The sequence below is a fragment of the Falco biarmicus genome, chromosome 4 (assembly GCF_023638135.1).
Source record: "Falco biarmicus isolate bFalBia1 chromosome 4, bFalBia1.pri, whole genome shotgun sequence".
NCBI lineage: Eukaryota > Metazoa > Chordata > Aves > Falconiformes > Falconidae > Falco > Falco biarmicus.
In genome coordinates this window covers 41,030,646-41,053,626 of record NC_079291.1, presented here as the reverse complement: position 1 = coordinate 41,053,626, position 22,981 = coordinate 41,030,646, and the positions used below count along the sequence as shown (strand labels likewise).

The window sequence follows — 22,981 nt, the reverse complement described above, 5'->3', positions numbered from 1 at the left end:
AAAACAATGTGAGTTTATATGTGCCGGTTTTGGCTGAGGTAGGGTTAATTTCCTTCACAGTAGCTTGTATGGGGCTGTTTTGGATGTGTTGATAATACAGGGATGTTTTAGTTATTGCTGAGCAGTGCTCACACAGAGCCAAGGCCCTTCCTGCTCCTCACCCCACCCCACCAGCGAGAGGGCTGGGGGAGCACAAGAAGCTGGGAGGGGACACAGCCAGGACAGCTGACCCCAACTGACCAGAGGGACATTCCATGCCATATGGCATCATGCTCAGCAATAACTAGGGGGTGACATTCAAAGTGATGGCGTTTGTCTCTCCAAGTAACCATTATGTGTGATGGAGCCCTGCTTTCCTGGAAATTGGCGAACACCTGCCGGCCAACAGCAAGTACTGAATTAATTCCTTGTTTTGCTTTGCTTGTGTGTGTGGCTTTTGCTTTACTTATTAAACTGTCTCTATATCAACTCATGAGTTTTCTCTTTCACTCTTCTGATTCTCTTCCCCATCCCAGTGGGGGGAGTGAGTGAAGAGCAGAGTGGTGCTTAGCTGCTGGCTAGGGTTAAACCAGAACGTGGGGCTCAAAGGGTTCAAGACAATGACAGGTTTGATTGGAATGTGCTAGAATGAGTTTTTAGCTGTTATTGTTGTTTAGCTATTGATTGGCAGGCTCCCATGCTTGCTATAGGGCTTGCTTGACTTATTGTTTATAAGGAGTCGAGTGCTCGTTAGTGCTGCTTTTTGCTTTCGCTGCTTGCTGTACTGCTTATCATCTTCCTGTGCTGTGCCTGGGAACATTTTGCTAACAGCAATGGCGATGTGCCTGGGCTGGCAGATGGCCAGGGCATGGCTGCTGTTTCTGTGCTGCTGTACTGGACAGGCTGGAACTCCGGTGTGAGTTCAAGTCAAAAGGACTGTGACCTGTGGATGAGTCCATGCAGGAGCAGGACACCCCAAAGTCTCTGTGGCCGTGGATGACTCCACACTAGAGCAGGTAAATCTCAAATCATCTGTGGCTGTGGCTATGTCTGTGCCACAGTAGGTATACCTCTGAGGGGACTGTGGCCCAGGAATAAGTCCATGCTGGAGAAGGTATACCTAGAAGTATCTGTGGCTGTGGGTAAGTTCATGCTGCAGCAGGTACGCCTTGAAACATCAGTGGCTGTGCAAGCAGTTACGCTGGAGCACCTGAAAGCATGTGGCCATGGATAAGACCACAACAACATGCTGTATTTTTATCCAAATGTAAATTATTTCATATTTATTTTATATATAAAACCATATAATTATTACTGATAATCCACACCACGTAGACAGAGGAAAAAAACACAAAATGCTGAGCATGAAGGATGAATTGCAGAAGGTCAGACAGAATACCAGGAATATGTTCATGTTACCAGATTACTTTCCAACCTGATCTTATTCCCTATTCCATCATCATCAGCGTCCTTTGGTTGGAGAAGTGAGCATTTAGACTCCACTGCATTTATAGTATGTAGACCTTAGAAATTATACTGTAAGTTCATCTTCCAGAGCATAAACACACAGTGTGATAGGTGTGTTAAGTAAATGCTATAAATCTGCAGCTTGAAAAAGGCAGTTACTTTTCTCTTCTGCTTTAAGAGCTTTATAACTGGAGTTAATTCTTCAGATGTAGAAAAAAAGCTGTGAGCTAATAGTCAGGAGTAGTGGCACTCTAGAAAGAGAACATTTAATAACTTTTTTTATTATTATTATTTTTCTCAACTAGTCAAAATGAATTTGAATTTTTTTTTTCAGTTTGGGAGATGTATTTTTGTAAAAAGCAACTAGAAACATCTAGTTTCTAAAAAAAAAATAATATCAAAAACATGAATGTGGTTCTAAGAACAAAGTGGAGCAAATTCTTGTCTTGTATATGAAAAGAAGTAACCAAGGCAACTTCTTGCAAGACCCGGGAGCTCAGAAATCTATACTAAGAAAGAAAGTCTGAGAAATCGAGATCTTCAACTGATTTTTTTTCTGTCCTGACAGAAACAACTCATTTGAGAGGTAATGAAAATCAAGAGATGTCTTAAGGATTGATGCTGTGAGATGAGATAATTGAATGGAGGACCCAAGCATCTAAGGAAATAATCTTGCTGGATTTAAGATAAAAAGATTTAAATGAAAGGCATTTTGAGAGATATTTTAAGCCTTGTATCTTTGCCTGGTTCTCATACCAAGAGGAGATACATACAACAAGGTTAAAGAGTATACAACCACCAGCAGATGGAACATCATGGAAAACGCCATTAATATTGATGCAAGGAGCAATGTAGTTGTAGGTGGTGAAGTCAACAAAACATCTGTGCTTAGCCAAGCTAAGACATTAGGAAAGGTGAAATGGAAAAGTGAGGGGAAAATGAAATCCTTTCATCCAATTGCGACAACATACATAACAAAAAGAAAACAGAAAGTAATGGTACACTACATAAGCATGAAGATATATTTTCTTTATTTTTATTAATTTTATATATATAATTTATATATAATATTTATATTTTAAAAATGAATTGATTGTTATATAAAAAAACCACCATTTGAGAAGAATTGTAAGAGCTATTCTAGTACTATAGACTACCAGATTTACATGCTGAAAGGCAAGTTTATTGCTTGGAAACAGCCAATTTGCCAAACTGCTTGGAGAGACATTTGTGTACCTACATTCTGCTCCCCACATTACAAGACTCAATGCTAGCACACACTGAGCCAACTCAGCAGTACAACAATGATTTATAAGTAAGCAGTATATTTAGAGCAAAGATCACCATAAACATATTTAGAATGACTCCATAGTTTAAAAGTTAGCATGGCATCGTTAATATATCATGTGGGCAAGTGGGACTTGGGATATAATAATAGTTTCTTCAGTCATATAGTTAGAGAAAAAAGAAAGAGAAAATCAGGTGCCATATACGAAACTTGTGATTAAGGATATCCTAGGACTGGTTAAACACCTAATGGGACATCTGTCTTCACTTTGTGTATAATGTTGAAATGGAAACATAGGCTGAATGGCAAAAAGGAAGGGTGTTTTGAAATATAAATGGCCATATTTGAAGCAAACCCAGTAGATTTTTCTTGATTAAAAGCTACCAGTTAACTGCTGTCCCAGAGCAGTGAAAGAGATGTTGCATGCAATCATATCTACTTAGAATGTTTTTAATTAAACTATTGATTTTAAAGTCTTATTATTTGGTCAGAGAACAAAATCCCAGTCCCCAAGTTCAAGAAGGGTAATGGGAGAGCAATCCCGACTGTCATAACCCAATAATGCATAAGATGTGTAAAGTACATTTTGAAAAAAAGTACAAAAAACATGAAGTAAATCAAAAAGTGATAAAGTGTAATAACAGCTTTAATATGACATGGGCAGGGAGGCAGTAAAGAAGTACAAATCCTCAGCGGTGCCCAGTGAAATGAGCAGAAGCAATAGATGCTTTTTGCTGTACTTTAAGGGTGATCAAACACTGGAACAGGTTACCCTGAGTAGCTGTGTAGTCTCCATCCTCAAAGATACTCAGAACTCAACTGCATAATGTCCTGGGCATCCTGCTCCAATGGATTCTGCTTTGAGAAGGGGGGTTAAGTGGATGATCTTCAAATATCCCTTCCAACTTCATCTATTCTATGATAGCAGCAGAACATTTTCCCCACCTTCACTCTGGCCCACAAGAGGAAAGATATTCTGCCTAGCAAACATTTAATAGCTATTTCTGGTGTTACCTCATCAAACAGTTACCTAATAAAACAGAATGCAGTTTCTTTCCTTCAAGCTGTGTCTATTTTGTATACAAATCTTTCTAAACCGGGGGTCCTCAAACTTTTTAACCAGGGGGCCAGCGCGCGGATGCAGTGGCAGGCAGTCATCTGCGGCTGCTTGGTTCCCCCCCCCAACCCCCGGCGGGGGGGGGGGGGGGGGGGGGGGGGGAGCGGGGCGGGGGGTTCTGTTAATACCGGGGGGGCGGATTGAGGACCCTGGGGGACGTATCCGGCCCGCGGGCCATAGTTTGGGGACCCCTGTTCTAAACAACTGCTCTAGCCAAGAAAGATTGGATACTGAAACTGTAGAGAAATTGCATGAATAAAAATAAAAGTTGTATCTATTTCTTTTATCTGCTAAAAGACAAATAGGTTTTTGTTTATCTGATCAATACCTCTCAAATTTCCTAATAAAAATAAAAGAATACAAGCATGGATTTTGGATTGTATTAGTACCTGTGAAGAAGTTTCTGTTTTGTGATGCATAACATAGCACAGTCCGAAAATACTATAAAGATCTTGTCTACAATATTTCTGTTATTTGTGGAAATGACAGAAGCCATCATGTTCTTATTTTTTGAAAAAAACAGTACTGAATATTGGTCATGGCAACTCCCTTTGAAATGCATCATGACTTTTATAGCATCGTTGACAGTTCAATGCAAAAGCAAGCAACTCATTTTCAGGGTTGGAAGTATAACCATATTCCTTATGCAGAGCAGGTAACTGAACGAATCAAAAATACTTCTGAAGCTACGCATTACAGTCCTGAAAATTTCAAGCTTCTTTCTGACTGTACAGTGGACAGGGATTCTGTCTCTCTAAGTAGATTCCCTCTACTTTCCCATGTGCTAGTTCCCATGCAGAGTAAAGCCAGGCACATAGCCCACATAGGAGTCATGGCACATCTGAACAGAAAATGTCAACAGCCTAAATTGTATCTGTGACCATGTCTGTGAACAGATGCTTTACTTACCAGTCCAGCTGTGGTATATTCACATCAAAATTAAGGATACAAAACTTACAATTTGAATGTGAGACTATGACCACTGCATTTTTCATGTTTCCTATCACACTGCTTCTCAGGTCTAATTTCAGGACCGTCTATGTTTTAAGACTCATTTCACACAGTGGTGTCACAGAATTTCCAAATTTGTACAAGTGTAACATATTTTCTTCACTTTTTTTTAGCATAATTATGTATATGTGAAAGCATGTGTGCAAAAGTGTGTAGACAAGTTCTGTTTGGTTTATTTTACAACAGCTCCCTGAATTAGCTTCCAATAGCTTACAGATTAAGATTTTATTCAGTATAACACCGTACCTGATACTTAGCATCTTAAAGAGTTCTAAAATAAAATACTATATTTTAAGCAACACTTTCTGTTAAATAATTAATTGCAGACTTTTTTTCTGGTTTTAATGCTAAGAGGGAAGTAGTTGCTACAGAAAATAAAAAGGGAAAAATTCAGAATAGAATGAAAATGAAGTAACTGTTTCTCAGGAGCTTTTACCTTTAATTAAAGTACATTTATGAAGTCACGAAAGCCTGGCAAATAGGACAAACAAACATAGTCACTGCAGCCTAACGACCTAGATTTTTAAATTTTCACTTACGGCACTTGGCTTCATCATGGCCATTTGAACAGTCAGGTGTAAAATCGCAGAATTTGTCAGGTGAAATACATTGTCCATTCCCACACGAAAAATTTCCCGGTGGACAGTAAAAAGATGAAGAATTAGCATCTGCAAATTCTGTTTCCCCTTAAAAAATCATTAAAAAGGAATTAGTAAACACACACACACATATATAAAATCCTAAGAAGTGCTCTTTATTGTCTTTTTATATGGTAATGTACTCAGCATAAGGAACATAAGTGTCACCTATGAAGTCAGCTAGACTATATCATGACTGGTAAGAAATACAGTTGATGTTAATGTCTGATGCTCTTAAACTGTATATTATTCTCCACAATATTCAAACTTCTACATGAAAAATTATCAAAAAACCCTTAGAGTTACAGAGCCTGGCTCCAGTTCAGAGGTGACATGCTGTGTACAGCACCCTGCTGTTTCCCCCGCAGGTGGGAGCAGGCCTTTCACAAAAGCTTTCTCCTGTAGCAGTGGTTTCCCTGCGTGCAGCTCACAGTAAAAGTTCCAAGAAGCCAAAAATATAACGTTACACTACTACTAGCTTGCACCTCAATCTACACACCAGAAAACACCCCAAAATTCAATGAATGGGTAAACAAAAAGTCAAGGGCTATTGGTTTCACTTCAGTAGATTTCTGGAAAGAGCAAGTGAGAGGAATGATACGCAGCTTTTAATCTTTTTTTTGTTTGTTTGTTTAACTTAGGGGCTTTAGATAGCCATACTGCTGTACAGAAAGAGCTTTTTTTAAAAAGAACTTCCTTCTAAAAATATCTTTGTGACTGCTAGGTAAATAGGGGAGTTGTAGGGGAAATAACTGAAGCAAATTAATGTTTCTTCAGATACCTAGCTTCCATCATTCAAACTGTGTAGTGGGATCAGGGAAGCCTTAAAAACAGAACACTGAAGTTTTCTATTATGTCTTCAGATTTTGCAATAAAGAAGGAATTCAGATATCTCCTGGGTATAACCCATAAGCATTACCACTGAATACATATGTGCCCATGCCATTTTAGAAAAGTAGTTATTAATAGTCAAGAGGACCAGAAGCAGCAGTCTGACAGAAAGTTACACTATTTTATATTTCCATCCATTGGCACTTCAACGTTACAGAGTGTGAGTATACAAACAAATTTGGTGGGCACTTAACTGTATGTTAGGTATTTGACAGTAATGACTGGAGAACCCTCTAACCTAAAGATAATGCAGTGGAATATGTTCTTCGGTGGGAGATACAAGATGCTTTGCTTCTGTCTCTGCACCCAAGTATGAACGTGGGTGGGTACTACATAGTAAGCGGTATCTGGAAATTCCCACCAGAACTCACTTTGCAGAACTAGTGCATGCAAACTACTTATAGCAGCTAATGTGTAACACAGGATGACAGTCTTCATTATAGGTGATAGACTACAGCATACGGACTTTTTCCTCAGATTATCCCTAACTTTCTTAATGGTATATTGCAGTTTTCAGTCGAATTACAGTTCTACATGACAGACATTGGGGAAAACTTATTGAAATCCACAGAACTTGCCTTCACTTTCCTGGCTGACACTTGGAAGTGATCTATTCACGACTCCACATTCCTCTGTTATACTGATGTTGTCAATGGCAACAGTAGCATTTTTTGTTAGAATGGTAGCTCGTAAAATAATCTGTAAAGATAAATAAGTTAGCTCATTAAAGTGACATAATAAAAAGACATATATATATATATATATATATTCCTTTATAGTTTACAACATCTGCACAGGAAGTAAATACTGCCTACCACCAACTCCAAATACCAGCCAGCAAAAACTGCAGTTGCTTCACTCCTCAGTCAGAAATTTACTCCTCAACTGTAAAAGCCAAACCTACCTTTACTTATGGAAAGTTATGCAACACAGATGACATTGCTTCAATTGAAACTGGTAAAAGCCATCAATATTTGAATGAACTGTCTTCCTGCTGGAACCATTAAAATTTATACATATTTTTAAATGAGCTATTCAGAGTTGCCAAATATAATGGTTTACAATTCCATTTAATTGTGTTCTTTAATACTATGCCTGCTGAAGTCACAATATGTGGCACAGTAAACGTAGGGATTGTAAGGATGCTTTTGTAAATACAAGGAAATATGCAGGAGATCATAAAAGGAAGTAAAGTTCAGTCATAACCTACCAATAATGAGAATTTAGTGGCCTTTCTTTTAGACCATTTTATAGGTGAGATAAAATGAAGAGACTAAATCTGGAATTTTGCTTTGCTGATTCCCCTAACAGTTCCTTTCCAAGATTTAGTAAAATATAACAGCCTGAGATCATGTAAATAGAAAATCAAACTTGAAAACTACTAATTGTTTCTGTAATCAATGTGTCAAATTGACCTATCTGTACTTCTCCTGCCTTTAGCCAACATAAGACACTTGCTCTTATGAGCAGTATTTATAGCAAATTCACTTTTTAAAAGCTACTGCACTATTGCTACCAGATTTTTATTACAGAAAGGTTATTCTAATGCATACAATAGTGAAACAATGGTGATGTTCTTTAATAGCTACATCTATTGAAAGAACTGAATGGAATTTTTTATACGATCAGTAAAGAACAGAAATTTTCTTTTTATAGATCATTATAAAAGTAAATTAAATCTAAAGGCTGAAGCACAGTAACTTTTTGAAAGCAATGTAAATTTAATTTCTAATTACCTGAAAAGGCACGTCCTCAGCTGCACTTTCTACAGGTACATTCACTTTTGTCCACTGCATATCAGGCAATCCTGAAATGTCACACAATTTTTCCAAATTTCTATCCAATGCAGTTCTTTTAAAGACAGAAAGCTGGGAATCCTGAGATAACCGGTACCAAAATCTTATCTGTTGAAAGGTTTTAGTGAAACACTTTAAAAACTGAATCAGCAATCTTCAATGAATTCAGCACCTACCCATATACATACATTGTGACACAGAAAGACATGAAAGGTCTAAACAGAGCCCTGAAATAAAAGAAAGAGATGGATGAAACTATGGCATGTTGAGGAGCAGTATTATGTCTAAAGATAAAACTGTAATTAACAGTAAAGCTTATTTTTAAAACTTTAAACTCGTATCTACCAACTGATGCAGACTGACTGATATGATCTCCCTTAACTTCTTGGCTTAGTGAGGACTTACAAACTTCTCAAAGATTGTTTTTCTTCACAAATGCTGAATATAGGACAGCTTCATAAATTATACAAAGTATGTGAAGTATATACATAAGTATGTTAATCTCAGAAGTACAAGAGCTGAGGTACTTATATGAAAGAAACCTTAACATCTTCTATTTCCACAACCAACACAAATTAAAATTATTTGAAGACACATGTTTAAAATAATCTATTGCTCTCCTGAAACAAATGGATTGAAGAAAAAACAATTACTGTAGTTGGATGAGGCTATAAAAACCTGTGCACCAAGCAGAAAATATCAGAAAACAATGAGTATCCCAGTTCACTATGCCTCCCCTGCAACACAGAGTAAATCTGCTGCTTTTAATTTTTTTTTTTTTTTTAACTACTACCCAGATAAAATTTCAGCTGCGAAAGCTCAGCAGGGAAGAAATAAGATTTTCAAAGACTAATTTTTTTTTCTTCCCCAAGTCCTTCCTGCTTCACACAGTGAAAGACTAAAATTTCTTCAACTGTAGATAACTCTTCCCTTTAAAAAACTTGAAACTTTGTGAATGGAAAATAAGAGCTGTAAAAATAGCTCTTCCCACCAAGTTCTCTGCCCATCCGCATACAATCTTACACTGTGAATCTTGCCTTTTATTTATTCATGTTGTATCAACTTCTAAACAGAGTTAAAGAATACAGACCATTCTGAGTTAATAGCCAAATGAACCTTACGTGGCTTTTTGCAAGACAACAACAAATATGAGAAAACCCATTTTAGCCTCAGGACAAACATAGATGCATGCGTTAGCCAGCTTTCAGTTAGACATGAGACAATTAAAGTCTTTTATTTGAGCAAGACAGCTGACACAATAGTCTGTACAGGTTGTGGAAAAGCATTTCATTAGGGACTCTTAACAGGAAAAACTGTCTTAGGGTAGTGGTATAATTTTTACTTAGTTTAATTTATCATGAATTAATGCAAGTTTCTAATCACTGGTTGAGCTACAGAGAAAAAAAGAAAAAACCCAGATACTTAGACACAAACTTGAGCAAACACCTTTCCTCCCCCTTCCCCAGGCCAGCTTAAATCAAACACTTAGCCTGCCCCCTTCCTAGCCTTAATTTCCTTAGTTTTTGCTGCAGTTTATAGTCAGTCAGGCCCAATTCCTTAGGTGAGGCAACAGGTGGAGCATGTGGTTAGGCATGTGTGTAATGGTTTCTTTCTGGTGCTCCCTTCCTCTGCTCATTGCTTCTTACTCTTCCTCCCTTGCTTCAGCTCAGGGCTTTGACAGGCCACAGTCCCTCTGGGCTGTCCCCACCCCAGCATATGTTGCCTATAGCCAAAGTCCCTTGGGGGTGTCTCTGTCCCAGAACAGGTCACCCACAGCTCCAGTCCTCTCAGTCATACCTCCTCAGCATGGACCATCTTCTTCTGTGCGAATGTCTCCAGCTGTGTCCCCAACAATGTCCTCTTCCACATCTCTCCTCCTTGTTTATCCCCAATAAATCTTTTTTCTTTTTTTCCTTTTTTTTTTTTTAAACAAAAAGGGAAGTAGTAGTTTTAAGAGTAGCCAGCCTCTGATAGGAGTCTTCTCTTCAATAAATTATCACATTAGCATCTCTGTTAAAGCTCTAGACTCTTAGTGAGCCAAGGAAGTTGAAGAGCAGGACTGATGAATTTGAGAACTCCTTACATTCAGATCATTGACTAATAATCTGGAAATCATCATCCATGTGGATTCACTACTTTTCACTTCTGGCCCTGAATTTCATCCATAAAACTCACCAATACCGAAGACCCAGTATCTGCTATGTAAGAAAGGAGAGTTTCTTTTTGCTTGTGTTACGTAGTACAAGGTAGATCAGTGGTTAGGAAATAAACTTGTTACAACAGACTGTTACTTTTTAGTATCTTCTGACATCCTGGCTGGTGGACTTGTTCTCTTAGTTTCCCAATGTTTATTTTTAAACGACGCTTGAACATAATGTAGTATATAAAATAATCCCAAGACTTTGCCAATAAATTGAAATACTTTCATGTAAATTTTTCCCCCACCAGACAGCTTAAGGAATAGAAGGCAGCAGTTATACAACCACTTTTCAAGATGAGCTGTCTGAAGAACTACACCCTAAACAATCCAGATATAAGTTTTATGTTTATCAAATAGTTTTTTAAACAAATTTGTATTTTCATTACCTAAGAAATAAAGTTTTCCTCCCTCTCTATGTCTACATGTTCTACTTTGCAATGACTACTGTGTTCATTAAAAAGACATAAACAGAGAGCTAGGATTAGAAATTTGCTTCTACAACCCTGAAACCTTGACCTAAATGATGTTTCTTAGCTGACATCTAGAGAAAGACGCAGCTACAAGAAGCTGAAGAAAAAAGTTACTCCTAAGTTTCAATTAACCAGTCAGGCACAATATAAAACTGTTATCCCTCAACTACATTTTTTATTTTTTTTATTTTTTTTAACAACTGGAGCCAAAGAACTTGTAAAGCTATTAATAAACATAGATCTCTTTATGTAGATCCTTTTATCCTCTCAGTGGGACATCCAAGAGAGGGCAACATCTCACATTTACACTCAGAGAGCTTAACACACCAATACACATCCTAATGAGCAACCCCTACTCCTTGCTCTTTCCCAGAAATAAAAGTCTTCAGGCAAAATGTGGCAGAAAGCCAGGCTTCCAGTCTTCAAAAACACTCTTTTCAGACATGTATAGCTGGGTAAGAATTTGTCCTAGTTTTTGTTGAATCTGGGAACTTTAAATACATTCAATATGTACACATCAAAATTAAAAATGGCTTCTTCTACTGACTTTGAACTAGAGAAATGCATGTGCATCCCTGCCACATTTGTATTTATTTTGAATGGAGATCAAACTCTGCAACCAATCTAACCAGAATGATTCATTGATTTATATACCACTTGTGCCCAGCTCACCTTAAGGGGTTCTAAGATAAATTAATCTGAACCTGAAAGGTGATTAGCTACTCAGTATCAAAGTCTACAAAAGAGATATGAAACTGCCTGACCAAATGCATGGTGTGTACAAAGGCTGTTGGTATCCCAGGAGTAATGCAACATGCAGGGCTTTGATGGGATGCTGTGAGGCCTTCTGTGTTCCCTGCAGCAGCATTCTCCTTGATTTCTGCATCTATTAAATTTCCGATTCTTTGCAACGCTAAGAAGCCATGTGAACATTAAGAACTGAGAGAGTGCATTAGTGATAGCAAGGCACTGTTCTTTAAACTGTTTAAGAGGCTTCTACTCCTCATCTGGAAGTTGCAACTATTCAGCTGAGTTCTGCCTAACTCATTGATGTGCATAGTCCAAGTTAGCTACAGTTTCAAGCAAAACAGATTTATCTAAGCCAACACTTGTTTCAGACTCCTTACACTAGAAAAAAACAAGAAGCCTAGGTCCTGCTGGGATGAAATTCTGCTGTTTGTTGGTCCTTCTAAGTGCAGTTCCTTCACACATAATTTTCAGAAATGAAATTACAGTTTCTCTTCTACATTGAGTCTGAAAAATCAAGCAACCAAGCTAAATTTTATTTTGTTTCTCTGAAGCCTCTTTTTGCCACTGAACATAACAAACTTATTTTGGTGACCTTTCTCTACCTTTTCCTCTTCTTCTCTGTGACTTCTTAAATCAGGAGGCATTATGCAGTAGCAGAAGAAACATAACATCATAACTACACAACTTAGCTTCTCCCCCATTCGGTATAAGCTTTGAAAAGTTATGGAATGGAACACCAAAAAAGCCTCAGAAAAAAAAAGAAAAAAACTCATAAAAACTGTACAGCATCTATTCACTTTATTCAGTGGCCAAAGAGATAAACAAAAATACAGTTGTGAATGTTTTCTTGTATGTATATTTCTTTAATAACATGATTATATATATTTTTCTTCAAGTTCTATTTTAAAAATACAGATATTGTTGAAAATTCCAACATTCTAGTTATAAAACTGTATTTTCATATTTCATCTAAGATTTTTCTATTTTTTAGCCCTCCTGACCCATTTTTTCCAGACGGCTTTCTAGTTTCTCATATCAACTAGCTGGTTGTTTTTTGCATTCCTCTGCAGAGCCACAAGACATTTGACAAAAATAAAACATTTCAGGGTAAACTCTCAAATACTGCACTGATGAGCTTAAAAAGCATCCTCCTCAAAAAATCAACTAAAATTTAGCATGTGTCTAGAGCATGGTAGCTAATTTTCTCTCATCACACCACCATCATTAATGTATACAGCAACTTCAAACCACAAGTCTCCTGTTATGGGACACTGGATGTATGAGTGTTTCCAGCCTACAGACAAGAGCATGAATCTTCATCGGCTTTTACCCAGAAGGCAGGCTGCTCTGACTGTCAGTTGATATAGCCCTGATACTGTGGTCCAGCCAGGTGTCTCATAGCATACAAAAAACCTGAAAAGTAGCCTTAAATCTGAGACACCTGGTGGATGCTTTAGAAAGAATAATAATCAGATACAAAAATTTCGCAGCAAAGCAGTAAAAAGCCTGCCGCATCTCCCTCCTCCCAAAGAGTTAGTCTGTAACTACTTCCACTGGTATTGAAATGGAGCCAGTTCTTCAGCAGCAACCCCTGAAGCATGAAAACTAGCACATCTGCGCATCAGGTGAGTGATAGTTTACAAAGGTGGGGACAATTAATAACAAACTGTTACCTGACAGCAGGAAAGCCCAGGGGACAGTTTGATAAGGAAAGGGCTCCCTAGACGAGACACGGCCATCTTTGTGTCCATCCGATGTGATCCACTGAAGTAAATGAATGCTCCTGTAAACAAATTCAAAAAAGTATGAGAAGTAACTCATACTTAAATGGCATCTACCTCAGAGAGGTAGCTATGTGCTCCATGAGGCACATAAAGCTCATCCATAAATGCAAACAAATGAAACAGCTTTGCTGTCAGTTCAGTCTCTGTGGATAATGAGGAGAGTCTTGCCAATGTCTGTGTCGACAAAGACAAAATAGAATTGCTAAATGCTCCTGCCTCTTTCTTCTGCAATAAAATTAGTATGACTGAGTCCAAAGACGAGGAAAGATGGAGAAGGAAAAAAGGGTAGTTGGGCAGCCATTGCTAAGGCTACCCTGTCATGGCATCTGCAAGCATTTAAACCTCAAAAAGTAAATACAGAGCCCTGCAAAGTTAGTTCAGATGTTGCTTCTGTGAGGGCTTTACTGTGCAGACCCAACTGGGTGTATTTTTTTATCTGCCCTTTTCAGGCAAAAATCTTAATACCTCTAGCCTCCAAACAGTACAACTACTTCCCATCACCTTTGCACGGTACCCGACCACTCCCCACACAGGCTGGGGAGAGCAGAGGGACTGCAGGAGCTGCAACACAGAGCACCCTGGAGATCAAGCAGCATAGACCTCAGCTGAGATCCCTAAAGAACACTTTTTAATTGACTTAAATAATGTTTCAAACAGAATTTAGAACAAAAATTAATTTCCTTTAGGGTACAGCATTCACTCTCCGTGCAGCCCAGCCAGTTTTAAGCATGCCAACAATGTTGCAGACCATGGGAGCCAATGGAATAAGCTATATTTTCTCATGGGGTCCACAGACTTGACATTGTTGTCTGCGCTAGTGGGGATGAAAGCTTAATTAAAGATCTAATCTGAACTCTGGCAAACGAACTGCCTTTGGAATTGAACTACAGCAGATGTGCTTCAGACAAAGGTAGGGAAGGATAAACATTTTCAAGGGGCCCTAAAGCAGCATATTTTGAATGCCGTCAGTGCTGCCTTTGCTGAATACTGAGACTTTTTCATGAAAGTCTATGCAAAACAACACTAAAGGCTCAGTCTTGTTGGCGCATTGATATTACACATATTGCCTTACATCTTGGAAAATCAGCTATTGTGCTGCCACAGTCATACTCCTTAGCCATTTACTTCCCATGGATACATAATGAAGCAGAGGGTTAGGTCCAGCTCCACGTGAATAATCACATCACTTTAGCAAGGCTGGCACAAAGAGTTGACCGTTACAGCTCCTTGTACAAGCAGGCATGTCGTGCTCCACAGTGTGAGGGAAGCTCCCCTCATTGGAATGCAAGGGTACTTCAAAGGAGCCTCTTTTAATTTGCAGCTGAGGCTTTTACAGTAGCCTTGTTAAGATTTTCATTAATCAAAATTTGCTGCTGCCCTCCCCAGGAAAGAAGAGAGATGAACACTCTGTGGTACCACAAGCAATGTGTTGCAACCCAAAGGACCTCAAACTCTGGAAGCCTAATTCTTAAGCCATGATGTGGCTGTAGCGGGAACAGATGGGTACAAAACCACCTCAGAAAGACCTTTGCACTGACTTATACGGGGAATGCGTCATTAGTAGGCTTGAGAGGTGCTGCATGGCAACCTCAAGATCTCCTTGAGGCTTCAACCTGCAACAATGTATGCGAGCAAGATGTGAACTTAACTCTTAATGATTCAGGTATCAAAGCAGCTGAAGAGCAGCAGCACATAGTTCCATATGGGCTAATTTAACATGCTGCTTAGGCTGCAGAGCAGATGTTTCTATCAGCAACCTTCATTATGACCACATTACACCTCGGTTCCCACCAGCACCTAGAATAACCCACATGGGAAAGACACAGGCATGTCAGTGCCCTTCTCGAGAGCTATGACAGTTTGGAAGCTGATCCAGTGCCATAGAGACAATAAAATGAAATATTGAATAGCTTCTGAGAAAGTGAATGGCAACTTTGGTGCAGTTCATCATTTGAGGACCAATGGAAGAAAAGGTATGATTGTGTGGTTAGAATTATTATCTAGGATGCACACACATACTCATACCCCACTAGGGTTTGCCCAGGTGAATTTGTATCCTAGGATTCCTTTACCTTTGATTGCTTGAAGTGGAACACTTAATATTCCACATTCCTTTAACATGAACATGAGAGAGAAGTGTGGAGGTCTGGCTCTAAGATAATATACATAATTTTAAAAGTTTACCTTAAAGGGGTATTGGACTGCAACCCAGATTTTAAAGTAATCTAATCTCCACTGGAAGCAGTGTAATAGATACATTTTAATAAAACTGAAGTCACAGAATATTTGCTAATATGACAATTTGCTAATATTTGACAATGACAAACATGCTAGGAAGTTTTAGTTTTATGCAGTATGCTGCGATAACATTTTCATTTTGGAAAAATACTTTAAAACAGACCTCTACTGGAATAAACTTTTTTCCAGCTGAATGCGTTGTATGGCAACTATGTGCTTACGGAAGATCAATGGTTCAAAGGACATTACACTCACTCTGTTTTTCCCAGACAAAACTGATTAATTTCCCTGCACTGTACAAAAAGCCACAGTGATATTTTGTCCAAATAATATTCTCAAGAACGGCCCCAGTGTGAATATTGGGTACAAAAATTCTTATAATATGTGTGAACAAAGTTAGCTATTTCAGTTCAAAAGTCAGCATCTCAAAACACTGAAGGCTGCATCAAGTATCATACATCATTGATTGCCTCCACAGAAGATGAAGTTACAAAGGCATAGTAATCAAATCACATCTAAGAAAGAACATCCCCAAAAGACTAGCTTTCTGTAATGTTACCTATGTTATATATATATATATATACACTATGTAGCAACCATTTCAAATCAGTTATCAAATCTGTCACCATTTACAATAGAAATACTTATCACAGAAGGAAGAAAATAATAAAAAAAGATATCTCACCATGTCCAGTATTAGTTGTAAGAACTCTGCTAGGGAGTTTCCTGTCAAGGGGAGCCTGTTCTTTCATTATGTGCCAGTCAGCATCACCTATGCCCAGTGGCTTCCATCCACAGAAGTCACTCTCAAAATCACATATAGTGAAATTAGCTGTTGTAAAAAGAACGACAGTAAGAGATCATAAAATCAAATTTGATGTAACAGTTTAACACCATAACTATGTATTTTGTATTTGGATGTCCAAGGAGTCTTAAAGATGTGCTGGTATGTTTCACTGAAATTCAGATTACTTAGATGGACAAAAAGTTCTAGAATACAGGGAACAGATCATGCAGTCCTTTCCCTTCTTAATCAAACCCAGACCACCTATAAGAGAATAAACTATATCATATTAACAATGAGATCTGTACACAGGCTGCTGACAGATTATGAAAGTAATATATGTTTTTTAAAAGATGAATTCTACTGGAAAGATAATTATGAATGGGGGGGGATCAGATTTATTTAGTGCTTTTAATACAATGAAAGTAAAGATAAATTAAACTTCCGCTTAATTTATTTTTGAAAATGAGATTTAATTTTATGAATTATTCAGGTCTCCTAGATATTTTTATTGCAAAGTAAAAGACTATTTTCTCAGTTGCTATGGATTAGACTTCCACTGCCTAACAGTCTCACACACTCTCATTTCTTGAGTACAATTATTTTGATGAGAAAATAGTATAATCTGATAGCTTTCTTTCCTGATCCAGAACAGCTTCACAAAGCACTACACCTCATTCTTTCAGTCACTTATCATAATTGTAAACATTACTTTTGAATTGTACTTGTCTCTTTCTAGACTTCATGGTACTTTTATCCTATCACATCAGCCTCAGACATGATTAAAAATATTACTTCAGTTTTCAGATTGTACAAAACCAAAATGACATGTACCTTTGTTGAAGTACCATGAAGTAAAGCTCTGTAGTAAAGGTTTTTCAGGTATAAAGAGATTATTTAAGCAGTTAAATCTTAAGGTATTAAATAAATCACAAATATCAGTATCTCTTAGCTGGATTCAGCATATACGTTAAAATTCAATGGAGCATGCTTTCCTGTTTAGTGCAGTATAATTAGTTAAACGTGAAACTTGGTTAACTTATTAAATTACAGAATTTTCATGCTCTTGACAAGGTACCTTGTTAATTAGACTTCAATTGCTAATACATTAAGCTAGAATATGCAAATTTATATTCAAGACTAAGCTGTTTTGCTGTACGGTAATTAATACTTAGCTAAACAGTCTTGAGAGAACTAATGTGACACAAAAAATCAAACATTCTTTGTTTAAACATCTCTTCCCTCTGGCTTCCCTAAACCCTGCAAAAGGTCTTCTGCATAAAAACCTGACTGCAGTGGCTGCATAGTACTATGCAAAAAGACATCAATGACCATGTAGACACAAAGAACCTACTCAGTTATTGCGTAGTTATTGAGGCTATACTGAGCAACCAAAAAACGTTCCTGGAAGGAAAATGCTATACCAATATTAAAATAATGGTTTAAATATGAAAAAGCAATCAGAATGGTACTAATTATTAATATTTCACAGCTCAACAAGGTATTTAGCATGGGATTTGGGGGGGGGGGGCATGGTCAGGGGTTAATTATTTTAACTAGAGGTACTTAGGATCATGACAAGACTCTTTATTGCAGTATGAAGAACATCTTTCATGTGCTGATGACACCAGATCTGTTGTCATTTAATGTGGCTCAATATCAGGCTCAGGGTTTTTCATTTGCTCACAGTGAAAATTTGGAAATTTTCACATTTGGAAATTGTATACTAAAAGAATTGGCAAAGCAGTAAGGCTGTTATCAGATGGAGCCCATGCCTGCCCTCCATGGTCAACAAAAAGAGAGGTCTGGTGAAATCGTAATTTCTTACATTGGTAGACACTAGCAGAATTTCTTCTAACACTATGGATTTAGAAAGAAATGTATGAACATCACCTTTTAGGTTGAATATACAAATGGGGCCAGGGGAAGACATGCAACATACAAAAAGGCACAATTCTACACCGAATTATATTGCCCAGTTACATTTTCAAACTTTATTCACGTCTGAACACAATTATAAAGGTAGGAAAAATATTTGTGGTGTTGTGCTTTTAGGGTTTGGGGGGGAAGGGGGGCAGGAACAAAAAAATGTGGCTCCATTTCACTAAATATTGAAATGTTAACCATGTTTTAGATGCTTTCCTTCCCCACCCCCACCCCCCATTGAACCTGTCATTTAAAATGACAACCTCTATACCAGCATCCAGTCACACAGAGGCACTGGGCCAGAGTCACTTACCAAGCCCAAGTGTTCCACCATACACAGTTTCTGGAAGCAACATTTCATTTTTAAAAGTATTAAATACGTTAGAGAACAGCTAGGCTATAAACCCAGTGAAACCCAATTGTCTGAGTTAACAGTTTGACTTAAATTTTATCCCTACTTAATTCTAAAAACTCAAGGGGTGCTTGTAAATGTTTAATCAAGCTTGAAAAAAAAGGTTCTGTGCTTTGGCTGAAACCCAAATGCAAGTTAGACAGTTACTTAGTGTATTTTTTCATTGCTCAAACATTAATAAACTTTGAGAAATGCTCCTTTCTCATTGAAACAGTGCATAATTTTTATTATTCACAGCCTTTTTCTACATTTTTTATTTGAGCCTTCAAGTGATTATAGGGAATGTTTTACTATCTATAGCTGGAAAATAAGTGACTGCACAACATACATTTTTGGAGGAGTCACACTGCAGTTATGTAAGTTAAACAGACATAAAGTATATTTATGATATATTACACCCTTCCCTACTGCACCTCTTACCATCAGAGCTTACATTTCTTTATTTCAGTGGAAAGACTTCACTGGATTCAAATTGCAGGAAGATCTCCCACATTCTGAAAGCAAACCCAATTTGTTCTCATTTTTGGACACTCATCTCTTTATAATTCAGCAAAACAGAAAGGAAATTAGAAAGGAAACAACAAACTGCATTAATTCATTTTAATAACAAGCCAATTTTTTACTTTTTTTTTTTTTTTTAATATGAGTGTATTAGTATATCTCAACAAGTCAAGGAGTAAATTATTACAACAGTCCTGCAAAAACAATGACTCCAGAATGTAACTGGGAGAAAAAATGTTCCCCAAACATCTCCTTGAATTTCAAGAAATATGTGGAGCTTACTAAAGCCACAAAATACACTACAAAGATTCTTCAATTAATATGAACCATTTTTTACAGGTTTTTTTTTTTTTAAAAAAAAGAAACAGGAAACAAAGCATATATTCCAAGAGCACTGGGAGATTAAATGGAAAAGTTTTTTTCTGTGATTAGCTTACTCTACCTCTCCCAGCTCTTCTTGATTCTCCTGTGGGGAAAACAAAGCAGTCCTATCAGCTAGGCCGGTTTACCAGCCAATTAACATTGCTTCAGCTTTGCTAGTGTGCAACTGGATGAATCTTTTCAATCCTACTATGGCAGCTCCATCAAATGAACACAACTGGGGACACACAGCTTGTCTCTCCATCAGGCTGGTGTTTCTGTGACTAACAGAATTGAATGAGAAGGGCTGCTAGCCTTGCTCAGTGTGGCAGCACCCAAGCTCCTAAGGAATTCAGGGTATAAACTACCTGTAATGACCAGCAACCAAAGCACCTCTGTGATGCCTCTGTCATAAGTATTTTCTCATTTCTGACTGACATTTAATGTTATTTTTGGAATGGGAAGTAATATGCATATACCTTCTTACTGACCATCCGTGCACGTTCCCTAACAGTTTGTGATTAGTTTTATTTATCTAGAATTTGCTAAAGGATTCATGCAGAAAGATCACAGATGGCCATAGGTCATCTAGCCTGAACTTCTATATGTCATAATTCATTAGAACCCTCATAACATCCTAGTCCCTTAAGTGAGACGGCCTCATCTTCTGAAACTGTTCAGTTACCTTGCTTAGGGTTAAGAGACTGGTGATGTTCAGAGAATCTCATCTCGACCCTGGATCTGCAGAGGGTATGCTTACTTTAACTGTTCTGGTGAAACACAAAGGCGATGCTACACAGTGTTCATAAGAAATGAAGAAGTGAAAATATTATGTCTGTAGCTTCTTTTTTCTCCACATGTACATACAAGATTGATGGACAAATATTGACAACTCCAGACAATTAATGTGTCACAGGAAACACATAAATGCATAGTAAAACAAATGTTTCAGACTAAAAAAATGCTCTTTCTACTTTAAAGTTGAATGTTAATGAAAGGATTTGCATATGTGTTCATCCACTGTAGAAGGTTTCAAGGATTTGCAATTGTAAATTGCTATACTGTAAATGAAATGCAGTAAAAGGTACACAGCTTTAAAATTACAGAAATTTCCTTCATTTTACGTATTTTCCATTCATCAAGTATACAAATCCTATGAAACGGCTGAGAATATATAAGTTAATACTAGAGATGCAAAATTAAGATCAGAAGAGTTAAAGACAGATGTTTTAAGGAAGCTTCTAATTAGGCTAAATAGAAGGTGATGTTCTTTCAGAAACAGCTGTAGGATGTCCCACTCCACAGTCATTTTGAATCTACAGGAATGCTGATGAGTAGGCAATTTCCAGAAACACTACTGTGTCGAAGTGTGGTATCACTTGAAAATAGCAAGCACTTCCTAGACTCCTCCCCAAGTTTTGCTAGGATTGCTATTTACTGATTTATTTGTGATGTTTTTCTAGTATTGTGTATGTTACATATGAATCATGTATAATAATAGTAAATATAGCGCTAGAAATATTTGTTATTTGGCATGATATTTAGTGCAGAATTTCTTTCATGTTAGGTAGGAAATAAATAAAAGACATCAGCATGATAGTGGTCTTTTTAATCCTTTAAATGGTCTGAATAACTACCTGTTTCTAATGTATTAGCTAGATTTCTATAATTTATTATCAGTTAATGTGAAATATTAAATTTAGAAGTGATCTCAAGCAAGTGGTGTCAAACTACAAGAAAAATGTAGAATTGAATACTAAAAACATTAATTTCATAATTTGTCACTTTATTAGATTGATTTCAACAAAACTACTCAAATAAATGTGGTTACTCATGTGCATGTTTCCTAAACAAGTTCCTAATTTTTCAAGACTTAAATCTCATATATTTAAATATATATTTATATAAATAAGCAGGCATAAAACAAAGTTTAAGAAGCGTTGCAAAATGTACATATTTGGTTTTGTAATAATTTTTTTTATTATGTTTAACTTGGCATGAATGGTCTTATGAGAAAAGAGAAACATTATTTTTCCCTCTCCATTACAATGAAGCAAGAAAAATCCTCAAACAAGAGGTAAATTCTTCACATTGCTAAGTCACAGCTGTCTGCCTTCATTTTCATTCAGTATGGAGATCTGTCAACTCTTTCAGTACATAAGAGTACTTCATCAAAGGAAAATACTGAGGATGTATCCAAGGACAGACGTTAAAATACCTAAAAGAATAGAGGCTAAAATATGCATTATTGTACCTGACAGGACTTTTAACTGAAAATTAATGTGAATAAATCTCGTGCACACTAAATATCACGGAGGAAAATTTCAAGATCACATGGAAAATGTACATAATGCAAGGAAAAAAGGACAAAAATAAAGGATGATTTTTCCATTAGGTCTCTTTTGTACAAGACTGCAGAAAGTGTCAGAAAGATGGGTCTTCTAAGCTGACCAAACTGCTGAAGATCTAAATTCCACCCTTAGGGTCCTCTTTCCTGAAAAGGTGTGTGAAGTTCCAAGACAGTATTCGTCATTAAAAGGGGGCAAGTTTAAAACCAGTTATTGTTATTTTAAAGATGGCTTTTTTTTTTTTTTTCTTCTCAGCCAGTATTCAGAGCAACATGCAACTGCTATGGGTCACTTATATTTTAGAAAAGCACCTTTTTTCCCCCTTTTTTGAGAGGATAAGTATACTTTTATGCCCTGCTCCAACCAAATAATACGTCTTCAACCTGTAAATACCTCACCACAGGGTGAAACACACGGTCTCTATGCCTCAGGTTCAATTGAGTATGATTTTCTTTCGATTGAGATACACTAGGAGTTTGTGGAGGATCGGTGCCCAGTAATACCAAAGTTAACTGTGAAGGCAGCAGCAGACAGTGGAGCACTAAGCAGAGCTATTGAAGAGGGTTTTGCACTGGCTATACCTCCCATCAGCCCTTGCCCCAGCACCCTAATTCTAGAGATGTCACAAAGGACAGTGTTGAGACTCCCAGACCATTCTGACCTTTCTTCTGCCAACTCTCCGGTTTTTCTGACCCATCCACATGAGCATGACAGAAGCAGTATTCTCAAAAGTGAGTCCCACTGTGATAGTTTTTTTAACTTTAAAATACCAACTATACCTAGGTTATTTGTTAACTTCTCAGTTACCCAATGCCAGTGTCCAGTGTCCAAGGCACAGAGGTAAAAATAAAATAAGGAAGTATAGGGTATTTCATGCAAAATATAATTGCCTGTAAGTGTTTAGGGTTATCTTTAATTTCACTTTGTGTAGTACTATTAACAGCTACCCTTCAACTGGGACAATTATTTTTCATCCTCCTTTTAAACCTTAAAATTATTCTCCTATATTCCCAGTCATTAT

The 22,981-nt window shown here is 37.3% G+C and overlaps 1 protein-coding gene across 1 annotated transcript in view; it reads right to left on the bottom strand.

Annotated features, from left to right (window-relative positions):
* The window catches only part of MALRD1 (MAM and LDL receptor class A domain containing 1), a 282,538-nt gene that overhangs the window by 226,391 nt on the left and 33,166 nt on the right, over positions 1-22,981 (bottom strand). Inside the window, exons 10-13 of the mRNA XM_056334103.1 lie at positions 16,315-16,461; positions 13,281-13,390; positions 8,128-8,295; positions 6,970-7,090 (exon numbers count right to left, since the gene is read on the bottom strand). Coding sequence (XP_056190078.1) covers positions 6,970-7,090; positions 8,128-8,295; positions 13,281-13,390; positions 16,315-16,461 — 546 coding nt within the window. The remainder of the gene's footprint in view (positions 1-6,969; positions 7,091-8,127; positions 8,296-13,280; positions 13,391-16,314; positions 16,462-22,981) is intronic.